General features: G+C 30.7%; 1 protein-coding gene across 3 annotated transcripts in view; it reads right to left on the reverse strand.

Moving 5' to 3' along the window:
• LOC145292967 (transmembrane channel-like protein 7) overlaps positions 1-20,506 on the reverse strand; it is a 264,176-nt gene that overhangs the window by 94,864 nt on the left and 148,806 nt on the right. Inside the window, exon 1 of one of the 3 annotated variants that reach the window (XM_080139198.1) lies at positions 7,166-8,125. The exons of the other annotated variants lie outside the window; for them this stretch is intronic. Coding sequence (XP_079995324.1) covers positions 7,166-7,572 — 407 coding nt within the window. The 5' untranslated portion in view covers positions 7,573-8,125. Of the gene's footprint in view, positions 1-7,165; positions 8,126-20,506 lie in introns of those variants that run through there. 3 annotated transcript variants of the gene reach the window in all.

The following is a 20,506-nucleotide window of genomic DNA, read 5'->3' on the forward strand; positions in this document are numbered from 1 at the left end:
AAAAGATAAAAAATTAATTTTAAAAAATGCAACACTGGTTAACATAATTTTAAAAACATAAAAAAATGCATATAAAGACTTTTTTTTTTTTTTTAAATAAAAGGCATTTTCAATAGAATAAGAAATTAAAATCAATCAACCAATTAGTCAGTCAATCAATCAATTCCTGAAACAGTAATCCGTGAAATTAAAAGAATCTGGAATCCAAGTGTAAACAATCCAAATGTGAACTGCAGCACAAAAGATGTATAAAAATTATAATAATCTAATAATTATATTATTAAATACAGTTTCATTAATTATTTGATGAAAATAGCATATTGTTGAAACTCAATGGATTAAAAATTTCCATTATTATAGTTTCTTTTTTTTTTTAATTTGATGAATCAATGAATATTGTAATTTCATCATCTATTTTCCCTATTTCTTTAACTGTCTTATATTAGTATATTGAGCTTTTGATTATCTTGATAGGTTCCAATTTTAAAGATAATATTTATATTTATCTTTGTAATTCTGTTTATATTATATATGTATGTGTGTGCATGTGTGGATATATGCTTGGTTTTCGATTTATAGGTAACTGAAAAACTTTCCTAATTGCAAATATGTAACACGTACAATGTGTGTGATAATACACGGTTATTTTTACATATAAGAGAGATAAACATTATCTTTCTAACAGGAACATAGGTAAAATAAGTCTGGGCCTAGTATTGTTATATATACGATGAAAACAATGAACAAAATTACACCAAAGAAATATAAAAGCCGCGGTCCTCAGAATAAAGGTCTGACTGACTGTCATGATTGGCAGAGTCTCCTTTGATAACCAACATGGGGTACCTGGTTGGCATTCTACAAATGCCCCCTCTAACCCCTCTTTCTTCTTTATCTAGCCTATTTCTTTCTTTTTGGACACACACAAGCACAGCTCGAGTCAATGTACAGGAAATAATTCTGTTAAAAAAAAAAAAAAAAAAATCAGAGTTACTTCCCTTTAGTTAGTGGCTACAAAAACTAAATGATAACATTAAAAGATTTGTATACGTCATTGATACCATTAAATGAAATAACGGACCATTCTTTTATGGTCTTTAGACGGTTCATATGACCTTTAAGGGGTTAAAAATGGGTCCAAATTGAAAAAGTCGTTATACATTTTGTACATTCATCTTAGTTTATTTTTAATTTTTAATCAGTTCATATGCGTATCACATTGGTACATTGGTAACGTCACCAACTTTGAATGCTACAGTTTTGCTTTCAGTTTCGATTCTAGCTGATGGCACCAGAATACTTTTTTTTTTACTTTTGAAATCACGACTATAATAATATATACAAAATCTGGACAAATTAAAATATATTTAAGCGTATTTTACGCCCATGCAATCCCCCCCCCCCCAGTATTAGATATTATACATTCAGGGTTATATTGATTAACAAAATACCAACTTTGTGTGTGTTTGTTGAGTATTTTTCAAGTTTTAGTTGAACATATAAACAGATATTTGCCCTTTGTATAAGAGCTTAAAACCAAACCAAACGGTGAGGCATCACTCAGTTAGCTAAAAAGGAAAATTCTCTGGATAAGCAAAAGGCTTTACAAAACTGACTTAGCTCAAACACCTAGTTGTGCTTGATGCAAATAAGAGGACAAGGCAATTAATCATACCTTCTTTTACTGCAATATCTAAGAACGGTTTTATAAGTTAGTTAAAGCTTTCATGGTTCACATGCTAAACATACTATACTTTGTCTTGGAACCTTTTCTCTTTGTTGTAATTAAGCACCAACGATGAATAAAGAGAAGCTTACTAGCAGCTATGAGAGAAGTGATATGGTCAGTGGATGACTAGGAATTTTACAAAGATGAAATATTCACATTGAATATATATATATAATTCCAGTAATTATAGGAGCATTGAATTCACGAGAAAGAATTTCCAAAACTGGCACAAAAATCTGGCGAATATACCCGGTGAATCAAGTGCAAGAGAAACACCAACACTTGCACTTAAAGGTATGATTAGAATCTAAAACAAATCTCTCGCTTAGAATGTCTGAAATAGCAGGTCAATGACTGACATCCGGTATGATATCCCATCTTTAACACAAATAAAATACCCTCACTTGACTATAATTCGCCATACAAGTAAACATTGATCAAATGTTCAAAATAGTATTCCAAGTCCAAATAAGATCCTCTGGGTATGGTTTACATATTGGGTCATACGAGGAATGGTGTACCTTCAACAAATGATGTTACCACAAGTAAGAACACTAAACTGGAGAGTCCACCAGACCAGATAAATTCTGGTCATGGAATTCAGCAAAACCAAAGAAAAGCTACAATAAAAAATATGATCAATTGAACCATTAGGGAGAGGAAAAGATATTTTTCATTGCTTTATTTACTCAAGGTTCAAGAAGTAGAGAAGAACTGTAAATAGACGCTCAGATATCTATGTATCTCATAATGAAATAAAGTGTTCACACTCAGAAAAGGTCCCCTTGGTCTCTGGGAATGTACCGAAGTAAAATAAACAGAAAACAAACAATAATAATAAAAAAAGTCATCTTATCACATAAAGGTGTTAACTTGACTTTAAAAAAAAAAAAATTTTCAACCAATGAAAATGATTCCCGCTCGTTTGAAACAATTCACTTTGCGATACTGTATGAAATAACATTTTCTAATAAACATAAGACAACCCAAAACTGAAAGCATCCAATAGTCAGACGCTCAGTCCTCTCTCCACTTTTCAAGGCAGAGAAGGCAGAGAAAGCGAATGACTATTCAATTCGCGCATACAGATGTTCATACATGTTTACACATTGATAAAGGTTGCATACACATAAGGTCTCTTAAACACACACACTGACAGAAAACAAACGCACACACTTCTGACACTCGGATCTTCTTCCATATTGCGACATTCTACAAACACAACAACTTTTAACTCTTCTAACAAATAATTTAATAACTCAAAATGTCTTTCACGTCATTGTAAATTTATGAATGCATATGTTTTGTTCATTAACCATATTTCATCGTTCATTCACAGCACCCTTCTAGTTAATTTACCACTTGTCAAATGCCGACTCATTCTCAAATTATTCATAAAACATACCTTTGTCCATTTTTTTTAATTTACCATTTTATTACATTTTCCTTGTCAGTATGGGTTTTGGCATATTACAAAGACGCAACATGACAGTTACGTCTATGCTACAAATTAGAAGAATATCCACTAAGTTAAAAAAAAAAAAAAAAAACAACAACAACAAAAAAAAAACAAACAACAAAGAAAAAAAGATTTTAGGAGAGGGGTTCACTTTCCTATTAAAATTTAACATTCAATGATTATTCACCTCCAAACCAGCAAACATTAATAATCGCCCATTACTTGGCCAGTCAGGTTAAGATTTTGTTTTCAACAGTTTTAAGGTTTGTGCCAATATTTATAATTTTTCCAGTTAAACTCTGTTTTAGTCACGTTGAGGATATTGCCAAGGTTGCCGCAAATAAGGTTGGCTCTCTCTACCATGCTTGAAAGTTGCTCACACCTGAGAGTATCCTATATCTTTATGAAGCCACTATTTGCCCATGCATGACAATATTGCTGCCATATCTGGGTTGGTGCATCTGTCACTAGTCTCTCATTCTTAGAGTCAAAATAAAAATTAAAAAAAAAAAAAAAGGCGTCTCCAATCTAATAGGTCCAGCACTATCAACTAAACTCCAACCCCTAATCTCATTGCCAAAATGTTGCATCTTTGTGCTTGTTTTACAAGTATTTTGATGGAATGTGCTTTGATGAACTGAAGGCATTTGTACCCTCCCCTCGACGTAAATACCCCCGACTAAGCAAAATTACACTGTAGAGATCTCCAGAGCAGCAAAATTCTAACCTTACACTGTAAAGATCCCTAGATGCCGGGAAGACTCACAGAAGAGATGTTGCGAGTTTGTCTCTGATGTATCGTTATTTTCATGGAAAGTGTTCGACTGAGCTTCAATCTATGGTCCCCCCTCGCAAAACTTTCACAAGAAACACTCGTCTAGCTGAAAACACTATCAATAATTCCCCCCACTCTTTATCTGTGCCTAAACCTAAACGTAGATTCCATGAACAAAGCTTTTTTATTAGAACTGCACGCCTGTGGAATTGTCTTCCGTTTTCTTGCTTTCCGGCTGACTACAATATGGTTGTCTTCAAGTCTAACGTAACTAAGTTCTTGATGAGCCGTTCCATATAAGTTATCAAATTTAACAAATTTTCATTACTAATGATTATTATATTGTCCAATTTCTACTGTACACTCTTTAACCCTTATCCTTGAGTGGCCTCTTGGCCTTGATAATGTGTTGATACCTATGAAAAAAAAAAAAAAAAAAAAAAAGTCCAATGTGAACAAGTTCTAATTGAATCGTCCCCCTAAGTAATCCAAGTTACAAAATTGCCACTGTTTACTATGCTAAAATCACAATGACTAATGTATACTTATTAACCCTTATCCTTGAATGGCCTCTGGGCCTTCATAAGCGGTGACACCCCTGTAAAAAAAAAAAAAAAAAAAGACTTCTACTCTAATAGTTTCTTCCCCCGAATTACTAGTCTTTGAAATTCCGTCCTTCTTCCCTGCTTCCATGGTTGTACTTAAATGTAGAAGTTCAAGTGTAATGTAAATAGATATCTTGCTGCTCAACTCCCTACAAAGTATCCATGTAGTTTTGGTTCACAATAGTATTCCCTTACCTCCAAGTGGCATTGTGCCTTGTTTGGGGTGAATTAACAATATAAAAAAAAAATATAATAATAATATTGACAGTATAAAAAAATATGATAATATTAACAGTATAAAATTTTTTTTTTTAAATATTGAGAATTAAATAGATTTTGCTATTGCTCCCCAAATAACTTATTTTCACTTAAATCATCTTACAGTAAAAAAGAAAGAAAAATAACTTTAAAGTCATAGCAAGTTTCACTATACATGTGAAAAACTGAAATGGAAAGTGGGCCATAAAAATATAGTCGTTATCTTTATAAGTCGAGAAAGAGGCTAGCTAAGGAAGACCGATCGGTAAGTTCATAAATTCTTTTAACTAGAAAATTATGAACTTGCGTTATTGTTCTTCCTTAGCTAACAAATTTTTCAACTTGTTTAAAAGGTGGCGATTATTTTTCTAGCTTGGTTTTCATTTCGACATTTCATGTATGCGATGAATATTTCTAATGTTATTTATTGATTTATTTTTCTAATAAAACAGTAAGGTCCCAAAGCTACTCAAGGATAAGGGCTGATGAGTTTGTCAGTTAAACAAGGAACAACACCGCAGATAACTGGAAGACGATGGGTGAAAAGGGTAGGATTTGATTATTTAAGAGGATGGCTTAGCAAAAATAGAATTGAATAAGAATTTTAATTTCATTTTAACTAAAACGTCTGAAAAATGACCCTTTTTAACCCTACCATTAGCACTATGTCCGAGTGGCACTCTAAAAAATAAATCATTAAGACAGGATCAGTAAAATAAATCTAAGAGTCTCGTGTTAAACTATTAACATAAAAAAAATAAACCCTCAGAAATGTACTCCAGTCAAGATCCACGGGTTCTAAAATAAAAGGAACGCATTTCTTAGTGAAATTGTACTTAACAGATCCCTAAAAGTTAGTCAGTCCTGCACAAAATGGCCGATCTAAAACACAAACAAACATAAGCTAAACACTAAACAGCGAGAGAATTAAAAGGAAATGTATTTTTGTATTGCCACCAGGACTTAGGGTTAACCTCGAATTAGTGGTAGGTGAAACGGATTTTTTACCAGGTAAACTACATTCTGATTTTGAAATCGATTTAAACAAGAATAGAATTTTAATTTAATTTTAAATCAAAAGTAAAAAATAAAAATGCCCTTTCCTAACTCTACTCCTATGTTCGAATTGCAATATAAAAAATTGTAAAAAATTATTGTAGCTGTAATATATATATATATATATATATATATATATATATATATATATATATAAGCAGACACATGATGCGAATAAAAGTATACGGGACCATTAAAGCTCAATTTCACTCACATTTCTTCAAGCATACTTGCCAAAATCTATTTCATTCCATTGAAAATAATATACATGACTGAAGTACGATTTAACTGGAAAAAATTATAATGAACAAAAGAAGGGGGGGGATAAAAATGAGATTTAAAATAGAGGTATCTTGGTGTTTATTAATATATAGTCGACAAAGAGGTTTGTTTTTTTTAAATATGTCGTTTTAAGCAAAAAACAATATAACGTACTTATTTGTCATGTCGAAAATAGCAATATATCCAAAAATTACGAAAATTTATCGAGTAGAACAACTGATATTGTTTTTTGTAAAAAAAAAAAAAAAAAGTCTATCGCTATAGACAACAAATATTACACGCCATGAACAAGTAATCTAAAATATTCGTTCAGAGTTATGTCCCTTGTGTGTGAACTCTTCATCGTTTACTTTATGATACCTAAGAAAAACGCAATTTTACCCAAATTTCCATAAAATTACTTTTAACTATAAATAATTTTCTACTGGATGAATTTTCGTTATCTTTAGATATGGTACTATTTTCGACATAAGGATTAAGTACGTATTTTTTTTTTTTTTTTTTTTTTTTTTTTGCTTTAAACAATGTATTTTTAAAAAAATCGATCTGTCAACTCAATCTTAAGAAGCCGGTATCTTTTAGAATCACTCCCTTCTCCAAACAAGTTTTTTTTTTCTATGTATTTTGAATCGTTAAAAATGAACATCTTATTTAATTACATCGCAAATAATTAGTTTGCAAGACATGATAAACTGGGACTAGAGTTAGGGTTAGAGACGAGGAAAAATAGAAAAAAAGAACGATAAGGGAGGGGGAGAAATGGGTACTAGTACAGAGAGTGATCCGGACGTAAATAACATTATTTAAAAAGCCATTCTTAACATGGGGAGGGGAGTGTATTTTGTACTTATTCTATAATTCAACATTACAATTGAATAAACAAAAACATATCATAAAGCTTTAATTAAACTTGGAAATACGATTTAAAAAAATGGCGCGGATCAGTAAGTGCACTGCACCACTACTGCACTAGCACCGAGAAATGAACCAAGATGTGTTACCTAACTTTTTGTACAATTTCCACGGCGGATGCGGAAGTTTCCTCCAGTTCATGTAAATTATCCTTCAAAGATTTCCTCTTTGACTTTCTGCTAGTAGAAGTCCCTTCGTTCAGGCGGGGGTTATCTTGATGGCGTGGTCTTAATCTAGGGCCACCAGGATTCGCCATATCAACATTATCATAATTATTATTATTATTTGGCAAGCCGAACATGCTAGGTTGTCGTGGAGTAGGGCTCATCGGTTCAGGGTTGAACCCCAGATTATAATAGCCATCGGTGGGATCCCCGCGATATTCGGGGCTCACGACGGGTGGAATCTCATTCGGGTATCTCCCTCGAGGAGGTGAAAACATCGAAGATTCGCTACCTGGGTTATAAGGTGGCGAATTATAATATTTAGATGCCATGCCAATTAAGTTGCAGTTAATAAAAAAATTAAAAAAAAAAAAGTGGTCAACCTTAAGGTAGACGAATGATAAAGTTTAGTGGTTTCCGACCCAGGTGATAAAAACCCCGTAGATATCCGAGGGCTTTTAAAACATGTGTATATGTTGCGTTGCGACCGTGGATGATGTTTTTATATGATTGATTTAATTGATAGTAATTAAAAAAATTCCGGCATAACTGCTTCCTGCTTGAATCATTGACAAATCACGAACTTATTGAATCATTAGCCCTAAATTAGTTTTAAATGTATATTTCGCAAAACAAGTGCGACAAGACAACAATCGTTTTAAGGTTGAAGTTATGCGCGACGCTTACTGCTGGGAGTACTTGCTAATAGCTCAGTGAAGCAATGAAGCATGTCGTTAACCTCACACACACACGTGTGTGTGTGTCTCTCTCCGCTGAATAAAGCAGGTACATTCTTGTTAATACATTTTTTACAAGAGAGAGAAGAAAAGTACGTGTTAAAAAAAAAAATAATGCGGTCTAAGAAGGACGAAATGAAGAGAATTCAACTCTCTCTCTCTCTCTCTCTGTGCGATAGAGAGTGGGGGGATAAAGATTGTTGTGAACTTCGAAAAGATAAACACTGGCAATTTAATTGGACAACGTAACAAAAAGGAAGTAGAAATCACATACACATTACATCATATATATATACACATACATCATTTATACACATACATAATATTTATTTTGTATTATGTACATTTTATTGCACTTGAACAAAATATTAAATTTATCTATTTTACCATTTTTTTTTTGTTTTTTTTTTTTTGCTCAAACACCCGGGCTACGCCGAGCACATAAGCTAGTCTATAATATAAATCTCACCTGTCTGTTTAAATGTATGTATGTATGTATGTATGTATGTATGTATGTATGTATGTATGTCTAAAACTTTCAACAGAGGCGACGGATTTTCACAAGATCGGTATCGTTTTGAAGCTCGACCCTTCGGATGACAAATATCGAAAAATTGGCTAAAAACATTAATTCCTTCACCCTCAACTGGACACTTTTCTACAAGGAGGGGTCGCTTTTTTTCGCCGATATTTTTGAAATTCATCCGATCTTTTCAATTGACTAGCCTTAATGTAAATCTTTGCCACTTCCGGTTTGGCGATGGACGCAATGGCAAAGACGTCACGCTTTTTTTCACATTCTTTTTTCACCTTCGCGGTACGGGTTTGTGTCTGTTTGCCTACTACCACACTTTTTTTTTTTTTGCTCAACACACACCTCCAAACACCTGGACAACGCTAGGTACCCACGCTACTTTATTAACAAAAAAGGCACACTATCCCTATTTCAAAACAAAATGGAGGAAAATTGAATAAGAAAGATGAGAAGAACGAATAATAAAAAACACACTCTAAAAGGTATCAATTAGAGAAAAATCACACCCTAAAATTATCTGACACACATTACAAAATTCTCAAGCTGCCATCTTAGATTTAACAAGCAGGATTAAATTCGATATTCTGTGGTTCAAAATTCAAGACCGTTTCATCCCCTCTTTGCCCCTTTTGCATAAAACTATATTAAACTAAATATAGCCTACTATTACGATCCTTATATTTAACATCTATGCTCCATAATTACGGTAAATTTCAGCATATAAGGCGACCCTTAAAGTAAAAACCAAATCATCTTTAAAAACCAATATTTCATGAGATATCAGGTGTTGCAATCCCTAGACTAGGCTAAGCAAACATGGTTTCGTGATTAAGCAATCGTCTTATACAACCGATAAATTTATTTAAATTTGCTCCAATTTTGTACATCGTCTTACCTGACGGTCGCCTTATACGCCGATATATACGGGAGTTTAGAAATGAATCCTGTACATACAGATACCTAAACATATATGTGTACCTAACTTTATATATAGACATATATATATAGACGTTATAAATACCTAACTTTATATATAGACAGATATATATATATATATATAGACGTTATACGTACGTAACATTATATATGGACATATATATAGACGTTATACGTACCTAAATTTATATATAGGCATATATACAGGTGTTATACGTACCTAACTTTATATATAGAAAAATTTATATAGACGTTATACGTACTAACTATATATATGGACATATATAGAGACGTTATAGGTACCTTATATAGTCGTCTATAGACAGGTTATACGTACCTAACTGTATATATAGACATATATATATAGACGTTATACGTACCTAACTATATATAGACATATATAGAGGCGTTATACGTACCTAACTTTACATATATAGACATTATATATATATATATATATATATATATATATATATATATATATATATATATATATAGATAGATAGATAGATAGATAGACGTTATACATACCTAACATTATATATATGTATATATATATATAATAGACATATATATAAAGACATATATATAGACGTTATACGTACCTAACTTTGTATATAGACATATATAGAGACGTTATACGCACCTTACATATGGACATATATATATAGATGTTTTACGTACCTAACTTTATATACAGACACATATATAGACGTTATACGTACCTAACTTTATATATAGACATATATATATGGACGTTATACGTACCTAACATTATATATAGACATATATATAGACGTTATACGTACCTAATTTTATATATAGAGACATATATAGAGACGTTATATAGACATATATAGAGACGTTATACGTACCTTATATATAGTTATCAATAGAGACGTTATACGTACTTAACTTTATATATAGACGTTATACGTACCTAACTTTATATATAGACATATATAGAGGCGTAATACGTAACTAACTTTATATATAGACATATATATAGACGTAATACGTAACTAACTTTATATATAGACATATATATAGACGTTATACGTACCTAACTTTATATATAAACATATATAGAGAGAGATGTTATAGTACCTAACTTAATATACAGGCATGTATAGAGACGTTATATGTACCTAACTTTATAGATAGACATATATGCATATATATATATATATATATATATATATATATATATATATATATATATATATAGACGTTATACGTACCTGACTTTATATATAGACATATATATATATATATAGACGTTATCCGTACCTTATATATAGACATCTATAGAGACGTTATACGTACTTAACTTTATATAAAGACATATATAGACACGTTATACGTACCTAACTTTATATATATACATATATATAGATGTTATGCGTACCTAACTTTATATATAGTCATATACATAGACGTTATACGTACGTAACTTTATATGTAGACATATATAGAGACGTTATACGTACGTAACTTTATATATAGACCTATATAGAGTCGTTATACGTACCTAACTTTATATACGGACATATATATATATGGACGTTATACGTACTTAACTTTATATATAGACATATATAGAGAAGTTTTACGTACTTACATTATATATAGACGTATATATATAGGCATATATATAGACGTTATACGTACCTAACTTTAAATGTAGACCTATATAGAGGCGTTTACATAACTAACTTTATATATATATATATATATATATATATATATATATATATATATATATATATATATATATATACAGACGTTATATGTACCTAACTTTATATATAGATATATATGTAGACGTTATAAGTACCTAACTTAGTATACATAGACATATACAGAGACGTTATACGTACCTGACTTTATATATAGACATATATAGAGAAGTTATACGGACCTAACTTTTTATATAGACGTATACATGGATGTTATACGTAACTAACTTTATATATAGACATATATAGAGACGTTATACGTACCTAATTTCATATATAGACATATACAGAGGCGTTATACGTACCTAACTTTATTTATAGACATATATAGAGACGTTAGACGTACATAACTTTATATATAGGAATATATATAGACGTTAGACGTACCTAACTTTATATATAGAAATATATATATAGAAGTTATACGTACCTTTTATATAGACATATATAGAGACGTTATACGTACCTTACTTCATATATAAACATATATATAGAGAGACCTTATACGTACCTAACTTTATATATAGACATATATATAGACGTTATGCGTACCTTATATATAGACATATACAGAGACGTTATACGTACCTAACTTTATATATAGGCATATATATAGACGTTATACGTACCTAACTTTATATATCAACATATATAGAGAGGCTATACGTACCATATATATAGACATATATATAATACGTCATACGGACCTAACTTTCTATATAGATATATGTAGAGATATTATAAGTACTTAACTTTATATATAGACATATATAAATGCGCTGTACGTACCTAAGTTTATATACAGAAATATATAGAGACGGTATACGTACCTAATTTTATATATAAACATATATAGAGACGTTATACGTACCTAACTTCATACATAGTTATATATATATATATATATATATATATATATATATATATATATATAGATGTTATACGTACCTAACTTTATATGTAGACATATATAGAGACGTTATACGTACCTAACTTTATACATAGACATAGATAGAGTCGTTATACGTACCTAACTATATATATGGACATATATATATATATATATATATAGACGTTATACGTACTTAATTTTATACATACGAATGTATATAGACGGTATACGTACTTCACTTTATATATAAACATATATAGAGACGTTATACGTACCTACATTATATATAGATATATATGTATAGATGTATATATATACGTTATACGTACCTAACTTTATATATATACATATATAGAGACGTTATAGGTACTTTATATATAGACATATATAGAGACAATATACGTACCTTATATATAGACATATACAGAGATGTTATACGTACCTAACTTTATATATAGAGACATATGTAGGGAAGTTATACGTACCTTACTTTATATATAGACATAAATAGAGACGTTATACGTACCTAACTTCATATATAGACATAGAGACGCTATACGTACTCAATTTTATATACAGACATATATAGAACGCTATGCGTACCTAACTTTATATATAGACAGATTAGAGAGGCTATGCGTACCTTATATATAGACATATATAGAGACGTGATACGTACCTAACTTTATATATAGACACATATATAGACGTTATACGTACCTAACTTTATATATAGATATATATATATGGACGTTATACGTGCCTAACTTTATATATAGAAATATATATAGAAGTTATACGTACCTAACTTTATATATAGACAAATATATATGGAGAGCTTATACGTACCTAACATTACATATAGACATATATATGGACGTTATACGGACCTAACTTTAGATATAGACATATATAGAGAGGCTATACGTACCTCATATATGGACATATATAGAGACGTAATACGTACCTGACATTATATATAGACATAAATATATGGACGTTATACGTACCAAACTTTATATATAGACATATATGGACGTTATACGTACCTAATATTATATATAGACATATATATAGACGTTATACGTACCTAACTTTATATATAGACATATATAGAGAGGTTATACGTACCTAACTTTATATATGGACATATATATATAGACGTTATACATACCTAACTTTATACATAGGCATATATATAGATTTTATAAATACCTAACTTTATATATAAACATATATAGGGACGTTATACGTAACGCACTTTATATATAGACATATATAAGGACGTTGTGCCTACCTCACTTTATATATAGACATATGTAGGGTCGTTATACCTACCTAACTTTATATATAAACATATATATAGACAGTATACGTACCTTACTTGAGATATAGACATATATAGAGACGTTATATGTACCTAACTTTATATATAGACATATATACAGACGTAGTACGTACCTAACTTTATATATAGACATATATACAGACATTATACGTGCCTAACTTTATATATAGACATATAGAGAGAGGCTATACTTACCATTTATATAGACATATGTAGACGTTATACGTACATAACTTAATATATAGACATATATAGAGACGCTATACGTACCTAATTTTATATATGGGCATATATATTGACGTTATACGTACTTATTTTTTATATAGACATATATAGAGACGTTATAGGTACCTTATATATAGAAATATATAGAGATCTCATACGTACATAACATTATATATAGACATATATATATAGACGTTATACGTACCTAAGTATATATAGAGACATATATATAGAGACGTTATACATAACTAACTTTAAATATAGGCATATATAGAGACGTTATAAGTACCTAACTTTACATATATATATACATATATATAGACATATATAGACGTTATACGTACCTTACTTTATATATAGATATATATATAGAGAGAGATCTTATACTTACCTCATTTCATATATAGACATATATAAAGACGTTGTACGTACCTGACTTTATATATAATCATATATATAGACGTTATACGTAGCTAACTTTATATATAGACATATATAGAGAGGCTTTACGTACCTTATAGATAGACATATATAATGACGTTATATAGACATGTATATATAGATGTTATACGCACCTTAAATATAAACGTATATAGAGACGTTATACGTACCTAACTTTATATATAGACATATATATAGACGTTATACGTACCTAACTTTATATATAGACATATATAGAGACGTTATACATACCTAACTTTATATATAGATATATATGGAGAGGCTATAGCTACCTTTTATATAGTCATATATATAGACGTTATACGCACCTAACTGTATATATAGAAATATATAGAGACGTTATACGTACCTAACTTTATATATATACATATATAGAGAGGTTATTCGGACCTAACTTTGTATATAGACATATATATAGACGTTATACGTTACTAACTTTATATATAGACATATATAGAGAGGCTATACGTACCTAATAGACATATATAGAGACGTTATACGTACCTAACTTTATATATAAGCATATATAGATACGTTATACGAACATAACTTTATATATAGACATATATATAGATGTTATACGTACCTAACTTTATATATAGACATATATAGAGACGTTAAACGTACCTAACTTTATATATAGACACCTATAGAGACGTTATACGTACCTAACGTTATATATAGACATATATAGAGACGTTATAGGAACCTACCTTTATTTATTGACATATACAGAGACGTTATACGTACCTAATTTATATATAGACATATATAGAGAGAGAGAGACATATATATAGAGAGACTATATACGGACTGTACTTTATATATAGACATATACAAGGACGTTATACATACCTTACTTTATATATAGATATGTATAGAGGTGTTGTACGTTCCTAACTTTATATATAAACATATATATCGATGTGATACGTAACTAACTTAATATATAGACATATATAGAGACGTTATACGTAACTAAATTTATATATGGACATATATATAGACGGTATACGTACCTAACCTTAAATATAGACATATATAGAGACGTTATACGTGCCCACCTTTATATATAGGCATATATAGAGACGTTATACGTACCTTATATATGGAGATATATAGAAACGTTATACATACCTAAATTTATATATAGACGTATATATATATATATCGACGTTATACGTACCTGATTTTACTTTATATATAGGAATATATAGAGACGTTATACGTACATAATTTTGCATATAGACATACATATATAGACGTTATACGTACCTAACTCATATATAGACATATATAGAGACGTTTTACGTACCTTATATATAGACATATATAGAGACTTTATATATAGACATATAAAGAAACGTTATACGAATCTAACTTTAGATATATACATATATATATATAGATGGTATACGTACTTAATTTTATAGACATATGTAGAGACGTTACACGTACCTAACTTGATATATAGACATATATAGAGATGTTATATGTACCTAACTTTATATATAGACATATATATAGAAGTTATACGTACCTTACTTTATATATAGACATATATTAAGAGGTTATACGTACCTAACTTTATATATAGACATATATAAGGACGTTATACCTATCTCACTTTATATACAGACATATATAGAGACGTTATAGTACCTATCTTTATATATAGGCATATATAGAGACATTATATGTACCTAACTTTATATATAGACATATATAGAAACGTTATACGTACCTAACTTTATATATAGACATATATGCAGACGTTATACGTACCTAACTTTATATATAGACATATATAGTCACGTTATACGTACTTAACTTTATATATAGGCATATATATAGGCGTTATACGTACCTAACTTCATATATAGACATATATATAGACGTTATACTTACCGAACTTTATATATAGACATATATAGAGAGGTTATACGTACCTTATATATAAACATAACTAGAGACGTTATACATATCTAACTTTATATATGGACATATATAGATAGGTTATACGTACCTAACTTTATATATAGACATATATAGTGAAGTTATACGTACTTAACTTTATATATAGACATATATATAGGCGTTATACGTACCTAACTTTATATATAGACATATACATAGATGTTATACGTACCTAACTTTATATATAGACATATATAGAGAGGCTATACGTACCTTATATATAAACATAAATAGAGACGTTATACATACCTTACTTTATATATAGACATATATATATAGACGTTATACGTACTTAACTTTATATATGGGCATATATATATAGACGTTATACATACCTTACTATATATATAGACATATATAGAGACGTTATACGTATCTAATTTTATATATGGACATATATAGATACGTTATACGTACCTAACTTTATATATGGACATATATAGTGACGTTATACGTACTTAACTTTATATATACACATATATATATAGGCGTTATACGTACCTAACTTTATATATAGGCATATACATAGACGTTATACGTACCTAACTTTATATATAGACATATATAGAGAGGCTATACGTACCTTATATATAGACATAAATAGAGACGTTATACATACCTTATTTTATATATAGGCATATATATAGACGTTATACGTACCTAACTTTATATATGGACACATATATAGACGTTATACATACCTTACTATATATATAGACAGATATAGAGACGTTATACGTACCTAACCTTATATATAGACACATATAGAGACGTTATACATACCTTACTTAATATATAGACATATATAAAGACGTTATACGTACCTAACTTTATATATATAGGCATATATAGAGACGTTATACATACCTAACTTTATATATAGACATATATAGAGACGTTATACGTATCTAACTTTATATACGCAGACATATATAGAGACGTTTTACGTACCTAAATTCATATACAGACATATATGTAGACGTTATACGTACCTAACTTTATATATAGACATATATAGAGACATTATACGTACCTAATTTCATGCATAGACATATATATAGAAAGACGTTATACGTACCTAACTTTATATATAGACGTCATACGTACCTAACTTTATATATAGACATATATAGAGGCTATAAGTACCTTATATATAAACATATATAGAGACGTTATACGTACCCTCCTTTATATTTAGATATATATAGAGACATTCTACGCACCTAACTTTATATATGGACACATATATAGACGTTATACGTACTTAACTTTATACATAGACATATATAGTCGTTATATGTACCTAACTTTATATATAGACATATATAGATGTTATACGTACCTAAATTTATATATAGACATATATAGAGACGTTGTACGTACCGAACTTTGTATATAGACATATATAGGAACGTTATACGTACCTAACTTTATATACAGACATATATAAGGACGTTATACGTACCTAACTTTTTATATAGACATATATAGGCGCGTTATACCTACCTAACTTTATATATAAACATATATATAGACGTTATACATTCCTAACTTGATATATACACGTTATACGTACGTAACTTTATATATAAACTTTATATATATATATAAACTTTATATATATATATATATATATATATATATATATATATATATATATATATATATATATATATAGACTTTATACGTACCTAACTTTATATATAGACATATATGGAAATGATAGAGGGAAAATAAAATAGAAAATGAGAAATCACAGCATCAGGTTAATCGTTCGGTTTATCGCGTGCAACAACATATGTTACCATATTTACTTTGACTGTTTATTAAAGAAAAAAAAACGAATTTATTTTTCAAAAAACATCGATATTTACATTTGTGTAATACTAAAACTCTGATAATCTTTCTTGGTTTATTATTTGCACACAGGGTGGAGTGCGAATGAGACAAAAAATGGTGAGAAAAAGGAAAGATGTATTGATCAGAAAAGCCTTCTAATTTGAAGGCTGTAGGTTCAATCCTTGTACAAGTAATACAGTTTAATTTATCACCGAACATGCTCCAAAATACATTGTAGTAATACTAGAATCATGGGCCCTATGGGGATTTGGATATATCAAGTGCTTGGTCCAGTGTATGGTAAGTGTGTTCCAAGATGACCAGTAGGATAGCTGCAGCAGAATATATGTGTCTAAATCCATAGTGTTGATTAGCTTGCCCAGAAGATATCTCACTACTGATGCAATTCTCTATCTATATAAAAGCCAAGTACGTTCAAGGATGGAGTACTGCTGCCACATCTGGGCAGGAGCTGCTAAAAACAGCCTATCCTGCCTTGACAGAATACAAAATAGACTTTATGGCTTAGTGGGGGATGTCCTTTTCTCTTCCCTGCAACCTCTCTCCCACAGAAGAGACGTTGCGAGCCTGTCTTTGTTTTATCGTTATTTCTATGGCAAGTGCTCGTCTGAGCTCCAATCTCTGCCCCTCCTTCGCCAATCTTTTATAATAAACACCCGTCTAGCTGAAACCACTCTCATTAATTTTCCCCACTCTTTATCTGTGCCTAAATCAAAGTATAGATTTCATGAGAAAAGTTTCTTTCTTAGAAGTGCATGCCTGTGGAACTCTCTTCCGTTTGCCTGTTTCCCACCTGACTACAACTTGGATGTCTTGAAGTCCAACATAAACAAATTCCTGATGAACCGCCCCCTTAAGTAAGACACTTTATCAAATCTCCAATACTAACGATTACTACGATACTATCCCAATGATTACTGAACACGCAATAACCCTTATCCCCGAGTGGCTTCCGGGTCTTGATAAGTGGTAACCTCCATGTAAAAAAAACAAAAAAAAAAAAAACACTGATACCACTGAGGCACTTTTTCAGCTATCAGGGGAGCAAGATTCAGCAAGAATTTTTTTTATAGAGTTTGAAGGGGAGAGGGGCCAGCTCAGCAAAGCAGTTCTTTAAGGATATAGGAATAAGATCAGACTTGCATGCTTTAGAGGTATCAATATCTTTTATGATATCCTGGACTTGGGAAGAGGTAATGATCAGATTATCTAATTTAGCATCAATTGAGAAATTTGGGAGGAAGTGTCTTGTGGAATCTATAGTGGAGTTCAAAGTTGAAGTGATAGGCAAGCAGTTCAGCCTTATCAGTTGCTGTGCAAGATACATCATAGTAGTTGGATAGCAGGGGAATTAAACCTACAAAAACCCTCCTCAACCAATAATTGCTATGACAAATAACACTTTACCCAAGAGCTCATTGTTCAAACTCCTCAGCCTAACGTTCACAGGCAACATGAATTGGAGCAATACATTGAGGACATTGCCAAGGCTGCTGCAAAGAAGGTGGGTTTCCTCTACCGTGCTAGAAAATTACTCACACCTGAGAGAATCCTATATCGTTACAAAGCAATACACTGCAGAGGTGTAACAGATAGACACAAACTGAAGCTAATTAAGACATAATGGTTTTACACCATTTTTATGTTCCCCTTATGAAGATTAAAACCCAAATATAATAATACTAAACCATACGTCTTGAATCCTTATTGTAATTTTTGATATAAAAACAATTACATGTTTAAAATTTAAAACTTAAGCTTAAGGAAAGCAAGAAACAAGGAGGAAATTGCAAAGTCTAGCAGTCCGGGAGGAGGGGAAAAAACTATTAGAGTAGAAGAATTTCTGGCACCTAGAGACCTCAAAAGTGAAGGGGTGAAATTATGCTACTTGTTGGGAGTACGTACATCGAGTGCACACCAGTACCAGTACTTGTAAAACAGGCATGAGGATGCAATACTGCAGCAATGGGATATAGGCGGGAACTTGGCCGATAGTGCAGGACCTATTAAGTTTGAGACGTTTTTTTTGGGGAGGGGGGGTTAAGAATGCGAGACCAGTGGTATATGCACCGACCCAGATGTGGCAAAATTGTGGCTTTGAAAAGATATAGGATATTTTCTGGTGTGAATAGTTTTCAAACATTAGTAGAGGGAGCCCATCTTATTTGCAGCAGCCTTGGCAATGTCCTCAATGTATTTGTTCCAATTCATGTTGCCTGTGAATGTTAGGTAGAGGAGTCTGAAAGATGGATTCTCAAGGTAGGGTGTTATTTGTCATGGCGATCATTGGTTAGGAAAGATTATTGTAATTTATTGTAATAGTTAAAGGAAATAAGCTTAGTCCTAGTAGCATAAATGTTGCTCATCTATATATATAAAAGCGAAAATGTTTGTTTGTTTGTGTGTGTGTGTGTGTGTGTGTGTGTGTGTGTGTGTGTGTGTGTGGGTGTGTGTGTGTGGGTGTGTGTGTTGGGGGGGGGGGGGTTTCGTGTATGTCCGCAAAAGGGTTTTTTTCCGAGGCCTTCTTGCTCGGGTCGCTCCTTCTTAAAACTATA

Source organism: Euprymna scolopes, chromosome 14 (genome assembly GCF_053919585.1).
Source record: "Euprymna scolopes isolate OS-2025 chromosome 14, ASM5391958v1, whole genome shotgun sequence".
In the NCBI taxonomy this organism is placed as follows: Eukaryota; Metazoa; Mollusca; class Cephalopoda; order Sepiida; family Sepiolidae; genus Euprymna; species Euprymna scolopes.